We start from the raw sequence: 13,248 nt of genomic DNA on the forward strand, positions 1-13,248 counted from the left end.
ATTATTATTTATAAATTATTATTACCTCCCAAAAGAATGGGGAAAGGATTTTTCATGATTCCCAATGTTTGAATTTCGATTCTGTTAATAATCTTTAATTATTATTTATTAATTATTTAATTGTAAATTTATATAATTTTTAATTTATTTTTATGAACAATAATCAGGAAAAAATGCTATTTTATAATGTTAATGATTATAAAAACAAAACTGTGATCAAAATGTGATAATCGATCAAATACTCAATTTGTGTTATTTTATGAATAAAAAAAATGGAATATATAATAAAGTTATGAATTTTACTTCTTAAATATCCTATATAGTAACTAAAATAACAATTTAATAGTAAAATTTGATTATTTACAATGTTAACATTCATTTTAGTAGAATGGGTAGACTCGCCCCATACGAGAGATTTGTCAGCAGTTCTATAAAAATATACAGTAACAGCGTAACTGTTAATATTTTCTAAAATCGATTTCACAGCTTTAAAGAGGGATAAATAGAAATTCCGAAACACCTATTAAAAGCCTTTTTTCTTTACAAATGAAAGTTGACAAACTGTAACTGATTTCAGTCACGTAAAAAGAATAAAACCGCATCACTTGGTAATTAAGATTTTTAATGGAATCTTATTGTAAGTCAAATAATTTGGCCCGGGATTGAACACTAAAATTTTATACTCTGTATGGAACGTAATTGAAGTGGAAAATAAATTGAGATATTAATTTTCTGTTCATGAACTCTTTCATATGGGCTTCATATTGAGTTTTTCAACCGAAATACAACAACAACATAATAATATAAAAGTAATATTAATAATACAAATAATAATGTTTATAATTATATAAATACTACTACTAATAATAATATAAATAATAATGACAATAATAATAACTTTTATTGCGCAATATATATTGTCCTGCACTCTAATCATTTCATATTGTAGAAAAACAATTATTTATTGTATATTTAGCGGTTTATATTTTATTTAAGTATTTCTTAAATCTATTTAAGAACATATGTTGAAACAAAAATAAGTCTTTTTCCTTCATTTTTCAAAAAATACCTCCTTAAATATAATTTCCTTTCTTATGAAAATAATCTTTTCAGCCACAATTTTTTTTGACATAAACATCATGCAATGAATTTTTTTTAAAGCTGTGACGTTGCGGGACGTTTTTTAAATTATTCTATATTTAAAACTAGTTTTATTTTGCATGAAATCTCAACAAAAAATATGCATACATGAAACATAGTGAAATTTAATGATCAACTTATACTTACTTTATAATAAGTTTTCGAAGAAATGGAAACAATACGTACGATAAAAATATGTGTCCGAAATACTTCTTTACATTAATTTTTTACATTCCATAAAGCAGTAAAATGCAGAAATTCCGAGTAATTTGATTGCTTTTATTTTTTCGGGAGTTTTGAACTTATTTTTGACGTAAGTTCTATTTCTATTTTATTTTCCTTATGTAGCTTATACGAAACTGTTTTTTGCGTTTATATTCTTCCTCGAAACGTAAATCTCAGAAAATGTATGGCAGTTTTCTTTTTTAGGATAGTTTAATCTTACGAGGGGAAAAACTATACCAATTCAAGTATTACTTCTCACAAGCGCCTCATTTATCATTCCTCATGCTTAAACTTAAAAGAAAGAAGAAAAAAAAACTATTTCCGAATAAAAATTTGGTACTTTAAGAACGAAAACGGCCGATCTTATTGCTTTAGATAATAAAAATATATTAAGCACCTACAATGAAATAGCTTTTGTTGGATTGCTTCATTTCCCGCATTTAATTTAGAATATCATTTCCCCAGGTAGCACAGATAAAAAAAGTCAGAAGAGGTCACAGCAATCGCAGTCACAGGTGTGACCGTTTTAAATGATGATAAAGATGGTCGTAATGTGACTTTCATGTTATTGTATCTCATGTTATCACATACAAGTCTCACTGACTGTTTATTATTATTTTTTGTCAGTTGGTAGTTTCAGCTTTATTTTATTGTGAGTAAAGTAACTATGAAACTTTGCTGCCACTTATTTGCAACTTTGATCCCTTAAACATCACATGAAAATCCCTTTACAATTTGTTTTTCTGAAGTCACAGGGGTATTTTGTCCCATTCTGCTATAGTTCTTTCTAACGAGTTTGTTTCAGCGAAGATCCATGCTGCGTGTGTACTTTTTCTAAAAATGCCCATATTTGTCAAAAAGTACTTAATATTTTTTTAAAATTTTCTTTTATTGTTACTTGCAATTTCTAGGGCACATATATTAGAAACAGCCTTATGCCTAAAAAGATAATGCCAAACTTTAGCAAATAAAATATTTGTTCTGAGCTCAAAAAAGTAAAAATGAATTATTTTTTTTAAACAGTTCTTTCGATTTCTCTGTAATTCTTATGCGATTTTTCTTTTTTTTAAAGTCACTTTTTTTCAGTTTGTGATTCAATCTGTAATATAGCGCTAATCTGTAAATAATAACCTAATGATAATGACCAGCGAATCTGAAAATAATAACCTAATGAATATCCAACATAACGATGATAAAACTAAAATAATAACCTATGCCTAAAAGATAAAGCTAAACTTCAACAAATAAAACAACTGTTCTGAGCTCAAGAAAATAAAAATAAATTAATTTTTTTAAATAGTTCTTTCGATTTCTCTGTAATTCTTATGAATTTTTTTTTTTTAAAATCACTTTTTTTCGGTTTGTGATTCAATCTGTAATATAGCGCTAATCTGTAAATAATAACCTAATGATAATGACCAGCGAATCTGAAAATAATAACCTAATGAATATCCAACATAACGATGATAAAACTGAAATAATAACCTATGCCTGAAAGATAACGCTAGACTTCAACAAATAAAACAATTGTTCTGACCTCAAAAAAATAAAAATAAATTAATTTTTTTAAATAGTTCTTTCGATTTCTCTGTAATTCAAATGTAATGTTAATTTTTTCGAAAATTTTGGTTTTTCAGTTTCTGATTCAATTTTTAATGAAGCGCAAACGTGTTTTTTTCCAATTAAAAATATTTGTTTATAAAAATTAAATTTGTAATTAATATACCAATTAATTAAATGCTATTAAACTCTATCCCTACGCCAAACCAATGACGGCCAACCAAATACTGGTGTAGGTTTGAAACCAATTTAGGTGGTGGAGTGCAAGAGAAAAATTACTGTGACATTATCATTACTATAATTGACTGTGACATTATTGCTATAACATTATATCACCCATTTTTTGACCTAAGGTGCACCATTTCAATAAATATTTCTTTATTAACACTGTGATGTATATTTTTCACTAATTTTATTTTTCTGCTATTATAAAGGGTTCTGAAGTCATCTATAAAAAATTAATAATTCAACTGAAGTAAAAACTTTTTGGTGGACAATTTTAAACTATGTTTTTTAAACTTGAAATAGTTATTGACAAATTTGGTTTTTGGAAAAGTTATAATTATTTCATTCGTGATAAATCATTTGTTTTTATATGGATTAAAGTTGCAAGTCCTGTGAATAAGATCAAAATGAAACAACTGTCAAAAAAGGAAAGAAAAAAAAAGAAGAAAAAAAGAAAAAAGCTAGAGTTAAACTAAATGGTTTCTCCATTGCATGAAAAATAATTTGCATGTCATCTTTTTTTAATTCCTACTATTAGCTCACACTCCCCTTACATTTTGTTCAAATTTTCAATAGTTACTAAAATAATTTATATTCTTCCACTCAAGCTCAAATACATTTTTTTAAACTTGTAGTGGATGACACTTTATGTTAATACAGTTTTTCAAATATTAATTCATTCATTAAATAGGGATGAACGAAAAACGAAATGGAATTTTCTGATGGATTTAACGTTAGTCAATGTTTTAAATTTTACTATAAACTATTCAGTTTTTCACACATTTTAAAAATAACATCGGTTATAATTTCTAACTTATAGCTCTATTTGAACAAAAAAGATAGTTTGATGGGCACATTTAAATATTTTATAATTGTTGTGTCAGATAAATTCAATGAAGAACATTACGTTTTAGCACGTGCGGTCCACTTTACACTTTTTTTTTGTTTAGCCAAATTTATACTTTATAGTTATTCGATACCACTCTCCTTTCATTATAAATTCCTACTATTAGTTCACACTCTCCCCATATATATATATATATATATATATATATATATATATATATATATATATATATATATATATATATATATATATATATATATATATATATATATATATATATATATATATATATATATATATATATATATAATAAATAAATAAATACAAGAAAACACGAAGAGAAAGTTAAGAAAAACAATAAGTTTCATTTATTGCACTTAAGCTGCAAGTAAACAGAACTCATTAGATAAGTTCAAAATGAAGAATAAAACAAAGAAAAATTATAGACATATGAAAAAAGGGGGGGGGGGAATAATAAGTAAAAAATAACAAACAACAGTTTATATAATATATATATTAAAAAAGAAAAAAAAAAGGATGAAATTTTATTTAAAAAACTGGAAAAATAAAACCGGGAAAAAAAAGATATAATCTTTTCTTCAGCCCACACGATTATATCCGCAAAGCAGAGTGTTTTCTGATATTGTATCAATAAAGCCAAAGCAAAATATATTAATACAATAGTGTGAGGAGCATTCAAAATTTTTTTTTATAAAAATAACAACAAATAAAATAGATCACAAAAAGTAAAAATAACATGTAAAAACAGAAAATAAAGTAAAATAAAAAACATTTAAAAGGGACTATAAAGCGAGTAGCAAAATCAGATCAACTAACAAGGACAGAAAATTTTTCAAGAATGATTTAAAAATGTTTTCGCAGAAAGATTGCCAGATTACAAAATATGAAAACAAAACATAAAAACAAAAGCGCAAATTGAGTGCAACAAGAGGGTTTTAAAGTGTCGTTCTTACTGCACTGCTGAAGTGATTTGTTATTCTGAGCTTTGATTTGTTAGTTACCAAGGATGGGTCCGAAATGGATGTGCGCAAGGTAATATTATACTGGATAATTTTAAAAATTGATCATAAATAGTTTTGAAAGATAGATGTTTATTTAAGAAAAAATATAAAATGGAAAAGAGAAACATAAATTGCCAGTTTTGCAAATAATTTTAGCCGCGGATTTGCACAATATGGATTAGCACATAGAAAAATTATTTAAATTATCAAAAAAACTTTTTTTTAATAGATAATTTTAACACGGATTTGCCCGAAATGGATTTGCACATGGAAAAATTGTATAAATTAATAAAGAAATTTTTAGCAAACAATTTTACCCACGGATTTGCCGGAACGGAATGGAGAAATTATACAAATTAAAAAAGAAATTATTTAGTAAATAATTTTTTCAATGGATAGCATTAACCAATTAAAGATTTTGTTTTCTCCCTTAAGAATTATGAAGTATATAAGTTCTACGATCTAATTATTAACTTTTCTTTTATTAATTTACATTTCGAAATTCTTTGTTTCGATCTTATAACAGCCAAAATGAGCAAAATTTTGCCTAATAAAAAGAAAAGTTTAGATAATTTATATTTTGTTATTAACTTTCAAAATCCTATTTTCGATAAGATCAAATTTCACAACATTTTTGAAAATTTTAAAGCTTTATTTCCATTAAAAGATTTTAACATTATTAAAAGTTTTAAATATAACAAATCTCTTGGTAGAACCATATTTAACTATAATGATATAAGCAAAAATTTAGGGAGTATTAATATATCCGATTATGAATGTCACTGTGAGGAGGATAAATATTTTGATTTTGTTGATAAACATCATAAACTTATTATTACTGGTAATTTAAATATTATAGAAAACTTGGAACTTAAAAATTTAATGATAAAAGGCACAAAATTTAGACCCATTTACCATACATCTATCAATAAGATTCTAAAATACTTTCTTAATGATCTCAATAGTTTTTGTTTAAAGATATCAAATAGATTCTCTTTACCTTTAGGTATGCTAACAGAATGGAAATGGGGAGTTTATTATTTCCTTAAAAACTTTATTTTCAATAATAAGGATAATTTAAATAAGAATAACTATTCAACAAATTTTTCTAATATTGTTCAATCAATTAAGCAACTTCAAAAAAATTTTGTAATTACTCCCATAGACAAAGCTAACAATAATTACGCTATATTCTGTAAAAAATTCTATGCTGAACTTTTAAATACGGAATTAAAAAACAGTAAAAATTTTGAACTTAGTAATTTCAATAATAATATTGTCATTAAGAAAGTTTTAGCTTTTTACAAGAGATTAAAAATTAAAATTAGCAATATACAATTTCCTTACTTAATTATCAGTCCTAAATTTCATAAAATTCCAGTAAAATTTAGAACTATCACATGTTGGTCTAATACTTATTTAACTAAGCCTGGCACCATTTTCTCTAACTACTTAAATAAGATTATTAACTATATTACTAAAGAAGGTTTCTCTTGGATTATCACTAATAATCAACCGATTTTAGATTTCATTAAACATAATAAAATTAATTCTATTGCGACTTTTGATATCCAGGATCTTTTCAATAGCATTCCCCTTTCTAAACTAAAAGATGTCCTTTTGAATTATTACTATGATTTTAAAAATATCCTTTGTTGCGATTTTGATTATTGGGAAATTCTGATTAATTTTTGTCTTTTTAGTAATTATCTTTACAATGGAAAGGATATTTTTCTTCAAATTAATGGAATACCACAAGGATCTAATTATTCATCTCTCTTAGCTAACTTATTTTTGCATTATTATGAAAAAAATTTTACTCTTAATATTAAATTTGTTTTTAGATATATTGATGACTTAATTATCTTTAATTTCCAAGATTTTACTATTTTATTGAGTGATATATACCCTGAGGAATTAATCTTACTTCGTAATCATGATGGTAATATTAATTTCTATTTTTTGGATTTGGGTATTATGAAAGTTGAAAATATCTGCTTTGTTGATTTATACGATAAAAGAAATGATTTTAATTTTAATATTAATAAACTAGTTACTTGGAATTCTAATGTTTCTAGGAGCATCTATTTAAATACCCCTTTTAATGAAATGAACAGAAATAAAAGAATATGTAGTAATATTTATTTATCCAAAAAAAATCGATAAACTATTTCAAAATTTGATAAAAAACAATGAATACCCAACTAAAATAATAAAATTTTATATAAAATCATTGAATTAATCGTATATTTTTGTGGATATATTTAATAAAATTTTTTTTTTGGTTGTTAATTTTAATAATTTTCGCATGTGCAAATCCATTTCAGGTAAATCCATTGCCAAAATTATTTACTAAATAATTTCTTTGTTAATTTGTATAATTTCTCCATGTGCAAATCCATTTCGGGCAAATCCGTGGTTAGAATTATTTACTAAAAATTCCTTTACTAAATTATTTCCTTTGTTAATCTATACACTTTTTCCATGTTCAAATCCATTTCGGGCAAATCCGTGGGTAAAATTGTTTGCTAAAAATTGTTTTATTAATTTATAAAATTTTTCCATGTGCAAATCCATTTCGGGCAATTCCGTGGCTTAAATTATCTACTAAAAATTTTTTCTTTGTTAATTTTTCCATGTGCAAATCCATTTCGGGCAAATCCGTGTTAAAATTATCTATTAAAAAATTTTTTTCTTTGATAATTTAAATAATTTTTTTATGTGCTAATCCATATTGTGCAAATCCGCGGCTAAAATTATTTGCAAAACTGGCAATTTATGTTTCTCTTTTCCATTTTATATTTTTTCTTAAATAAACATCTATCTTTTAAAACTATTTATGATCAATTTTTAAAATTATCCAGTATAATATTACCTTGCGCACATCCATTTCGGGCCCATCCTTGGTAACTAACAAATCAAAGCTCAGAATAACAAATCATTTCAGCAGTGCAGTAAGAACGACACTTTAAAACCCTCTTGTTACTCTCAATTTGCGCTTTTGTTTTCATCTTTTGTTTTCATATTTTGTAATCTGGCAATCTTTCTGCGAAAAAATTTTTAAATCATTCTTGAAAAATTTTCTGTCCTTGTAAGTTGATCTGATTTTGCTACTCGCTTTATAGTCCCTTTTAAATGTTTTTTATTTTATTTTATTTTCTGTTTTTACATGTTATTTTTACTTTTTGTGATCTGTTTTATTTGTTGTTATTTTTATAAAAAAAATTTTTGAGTGCTCCTCACACTATTGTATTAATATATTTTGCTTTGGCTTTATTGATACAATATCAGAAAGTACTCTGTTTTGCAGATATAATCGTGTGGGCTGAAGAAAAGATTATATCTTTTTTTTTCTCGGTTTTATTTTTCCGGTTTTTAAATAAAATTTCATCCTTTTTTTTTTAATATATATATTATATAAACTGTTGTTTGTTATTTTTTACTTATTATTCCCCTCCCCCCTTTTTTTTCATATGTCTATAATTTTTCTTTGTTTTATTCTTTATTTTGAATATATATATATATATATATATATATATATATATATATATATATATATATATATATATATATATATATATATATATATATATATATATATATATATATATATATATATATATGGGGAGAGTGTGAACTGATAGTAGGAATTTAAAAGGAAAGGAGAGTGGTATCGGATAACTATAAAGTATATATATATATTATATATATAAGTTTAAATACATTTTTTTTAAACTTGTAGTGGATGACACTTGATGTTACTATAGTTTTTTCAAATATTAATTCTTTAAATTTCATTAATTTTAGTTTTATATGGGAGAAGAAATTACAATTATTTAATAAAAAGTAGATGAAATAAAATTTTTCTTTGTTGACCTAAGTAGGAATTGACTTAATTTTCTTTATATATTACTTGCTTCTTAAATAAAATATTATATTCCATACACAAAACCATTTTATGTCTTAATGAATGCAATTTTAGCAAATTTCTCTAAAAATAATATCACAACATTAAATTTCTTTGCTTGGCATAAATTGGGTAAAGGAAATTTATAAACACTTGGAGAGTTGTGATAGATCCAGTTTTATCTCTTTAAGCTATACATTTGCAAAACAGAGTTTAAAAAGTTTCTACATCAACGTTTCTCTGTTCCATTTTGTTTCAATACTGTGTCATTTTTAATTTGAGTCGCATCATTTGGTGGAGTTGAACTAGTTACTCTTTTTTTTAACATATCATACATTTTGTTGAAAGGTTCTTCTATAGCGATGTAAATGATGAAACCAGCAAATATTGAGAACAGGAAATAGAGTGCAAAGTCTCCTATCTGCAAAAGAAACACATCTTTAATCTAAAAAGTTGATTGGGAGTTATTATAAGTGTCGGATAGCAACCTCTTCGTTTTTTATAAACAAAAATAGTAAATTTGATTTTAAAAAAAAAAAAAAGTTTTATTCAATTTTACTCTTTTTAGATGTACACTACCCGACAATAATGGAACAGACAATTTCAGTTTTTGATATTTTTTTAAAAATTTCTCAATAAATTCGTGAAGGAATATTTTGTAACTTTAGAGGTGGTTAGGTTAAGTGATTTTTTATTCTTAGCAATAAGATTTAATGCTTTGGTTTTAAGGTTTGGAAGAACTATAACAAATTACAAATGAAAACAAGTATTTTTGAACACTCTATGCCAGGAAATCAAGTAAAGAACTTGTAAGTTATATCTTTAGTTGTTATTTTTAATAACTGGATAAAGTTTCTTAAACCTGGAGTAAGTATTTATGGAAATATGAACATTTTTATAAAAATTTTAATTTCTTCCCCTTACGTTTTTTTGCTGTAACTTCATAAATATTCAATGGAATTAAAATTTTTTTTTTTGGAAAAATTCATGATTAATTGCAAAATTGCTGATTTAAATTCTTGAAAAAAATAGTAATTTATGATTTAAAATTTTAAAATTGCTCGAGATATGAGTATTTAACACTAGATTGCCCAGCTTTTTAATTTCAATTAGAAAAACAATACATAATGACACAATTTCTTACAATTTGGTGACTTTTCGTACAGCATATATTTTTTTTTATTGTTAATATTTACTAAAAACTTGTTATATAACTGTAAATAATATAAAAAATAATAAAAATTAATTTTAAATGAATTTTTTTACACATTGGTCATTCTTTCACAATCCAGTCGTTTTGACTGCTTTTGGGCAATATAGGTATATACTAAGTTTCAGTCTTTCTAGGGTCAACTAGTTTTTATACTGCGCATGCGCAAGTTTTTATTCATAATTTTATAGGGAATCTACATAATGATAAAAGCTTTTGATAAAAGCTTTGATCAAATGGTAAAAGCTACTAACTAATGATAAAAGCTTTATTTGAATATCATAAAAACTTAAAAAGTTTCAAGCAATTTTTTGCGTAGTTTTTCTTACTTATTAAAAGAAAGCTCAAAACGATAATGGATTATCCACAAATTTCATCTTGCACTATTAAACAGGATTTATTAAAAATGTGACCGGCATTATGGGTGATCACCCCCATAAAAATATGTATTCTTTCCATGTTATCTTTATATATACCATCAAAGTTTAGTTTCCGGATGATTATCAATTGTTATTAAATTTTGTTTTAAGATACAAAAAAAAAAAAAAAAAAAAAATTGAAAATTCCTTGATTGTTCTGAGCTTTTTTTTGAAAAGTAAAAAAACTATTTAGAAAATTGCATGGAATTTTTAAACTTTTAAGGTATTCAGATAAATTTTTTTTGTTAGTTGCTAAATGCGATTAACTACAAAATTAAGGAAAAACCTTTTAAAATTTCTTCAGTGCATGCGCAGCATAAAAGAACAAAATACTTATAACTTGCGCAGTTTTTAGCGAACCTTTTTTTAAAATTTTAAAACAACAATTTTGTAATTAATCCTGAATTGTTCCCAAAATTTCGTTTAATTCCATTGAATATCTATAAAGTTATAATAAAAAAACGTAAGGCGAAATAAATTTTCTTCCCGAAAATATCTATATTTTCATAAATATTTGCTCGAGGTTTACGAAACTTTGTGCAGTTATTAGAAATGACAAGTAAAATTACAAGTTACAAGTTTTTTGCTCGATTTTCTGCCATAGGGTGTTCAAAAATATTTGTTTTTTTTTTTTCGTAATATATTGCAAGTTACGTTTTAACGGTTTTAACTATTTCGGAAGCCTTAAACTTTATTGCTAAGTATGAAAAGTCGCATGATCTAAGCATCTCTAAAGTTATAAAATAATCCTTTAAGTATTTTATTAAAAATAAAGTATTTCAACATATTATTTATAGAGAAAAGGAAACTCAAATATCTAAGAAACTAGTTATAAGTATAATTAATAAGTCAGTGTCCCGTGTAATAAAATATTTCGACCAAATCGAGTTAAATACCATAGAACTTGGATCATCAAGTCTGTATTATGTTTTTATAAAATTAATTGTGAATATATTTCCAGATTTTGATTGATCAATTGATATTATGCAAACAATTTGGGAAAAGCCATATTCTCTTTTTCAGTCTTTCTAGGTATATAGTAATGTTTAGTCTTTCTAGAGTTAAAGGAAGAGTGTCAGAAAAGATTGTTTTTTCTTCCATCTTAATGTTCCTAAAGAAAAGCTAATACGCTTGTTTGTTTCTAAAAATTCCAACAATGGTTGTGTGAAATCTGGAGGATAACTAACTATAACTTGTCAATCGAAATTGTGGTTAGAGTGTTCATCTCTGTTGTCTAGCTAAAGTAGGATTGAATGGTAAGATTTAATGCAATAAAGGGCTGGGGAACAAGTAATGCGTCATTTTGGTGGCATTAGTGACGCAGATATTGTTAACTATTTTTTTGGTGTCAGCCCTTGTCATTGGCCATTAAGGCAAGGACTGCGATGGCTCTTGTTTTCTATTGGCGCCATCTATGGCCAAGAATTTGACTTCTGCCTTATCCATACTTCACATCCGTTTATAGGGCAGATCCATTTATACATCCATTCATTCATCCGAAGATAGTAATTTTGACCTGGACCAGATAACGATCAATCTCCAATCCAGTATCCCCAGAGGCATAATTTGTTATGAGAACATGAGGACATTTTGACTGGGCAAATTTAACGTGCAACACACTAGTCATACCAGTCAATTCGCCGGCTGGTTTTGAACTCCCGTTCTCATGAACGAGAGTCCAGCATTCAGCCAACCAGGCTATCCCGATAACAGCTTTTTTGTTGCAGTTGTTAAAAATATAAAACCAACTTACATGTGAAATTCTATCCATGTAGTATCTTTCAGTAATAATAGCATCCCTGAATACCAAATAAATAGGATGTATTAAGTAAACACAATAACTTATGCGACTTAAAGGAACTAACGACTTTAAGGACAATGCTTTCTCAACAATACCTAAAAAGAAAATAGTATTTAAAGAAACTGCATTCATTTATTTTGTACAGTGCTCAAAATTAAAAAAGGAAACAAATAAAAAAGTAATAAAGTAATGTGTTAAAGCAAAAAAAAATATGATATAAAATAGACTGTACATTTAAGCACTTTTTCGGAGCCAAAACTCAAAATTAAAATGAAAAAAATTAAAATTTTGAATAATTTTATGATTGGTTAAGCGTTAATCATTGTTTTAAATTTCACTATAAGCGATTCGGTTTTTCACATATTTTGAAGATAACAATACTGATAATTTCTAACTTATACAAAAAAAAATAGTTTAGTGAGCACATTTAAATATTTTATATTCGCTGTGTCAAATAAATTCAATAAAGAACATTACGGGGTAGCACGTGTTGTCACCAAATTTATACTTTTTATATTTGTTTGATACCACGCGCCTTTTTTTTAATAATTTCTTCTATTAGTTCACACTCTCTCTATATATATCTTGTTCAAATTTTCTATCGTTATTAAAATACTTTTTATTCTGTCATTCAAGTTCAAACACAATTTTTAAACTTGTAGAGGATGACACTTGATATTAATGCAGTTTTTTATAATATTAATTCATTAATTAAATTTAATTAATTAATTATAGTTTTATATGGGAGAAATTATTTAATAAAAAGTGACTAAAATATTTCATTGTTAACCTAAGTAGGAATTGACTTTAATTTTTTTTATATATTTTTTATTTAAATAGTAAAGATAGAAACTAGATTTTGAAGCACCGTTCACTCTATTAAAGAAATATT

General features: G+C 25.3%; 1 protein-coding gene across 1 annotated transcript in view; it reads right to left on the minus strand.

The window, feature by feature from the left end:
- Positions 1-9,084: 9,084 nt before the first annotated feature.
- The window catches only part of LOC147808591 (nose resistant to fluoxetine protein 6-like), a 45,454-nt gene continuing 41,290 nt past the window's right edge, over positions 9,085-13,248 (minus strand). Inside the window, exons 14-15 of the mRNA XM_087163426.1 lie at positions 12,309-12,451; positions 9,085-9,347 (exon numbers count right to left, since the gene is read on the minus strand). Of these exons, the coding sequence (XP_087019552.1) occupies positions 9,156-9,347; positions 12,309-12,451 (335 nt within the window). The 3' untranslated portion in view covers positions 9,085-9,155. The remainder of the gene's footprint in view (positions 9,348-12,308; positions 12,452-13,248) is intronic.

Source organism: Parasteatoda tepidariorum, chromosome 5 (genome assembly GCF_982258835.1).
Source record: "Parasteatoda tepidariorum strain Cologne lab strain chromosome 5, Ptep-v5.0, whole genome shotgun sequence".
Taxonomy (NCBI): Eukaryota; Metazoa; Arthropoda; class Arachnida; order Araneae; family Theridiidae; genus Parasteatoda; species Parasteatoda tepidariorum.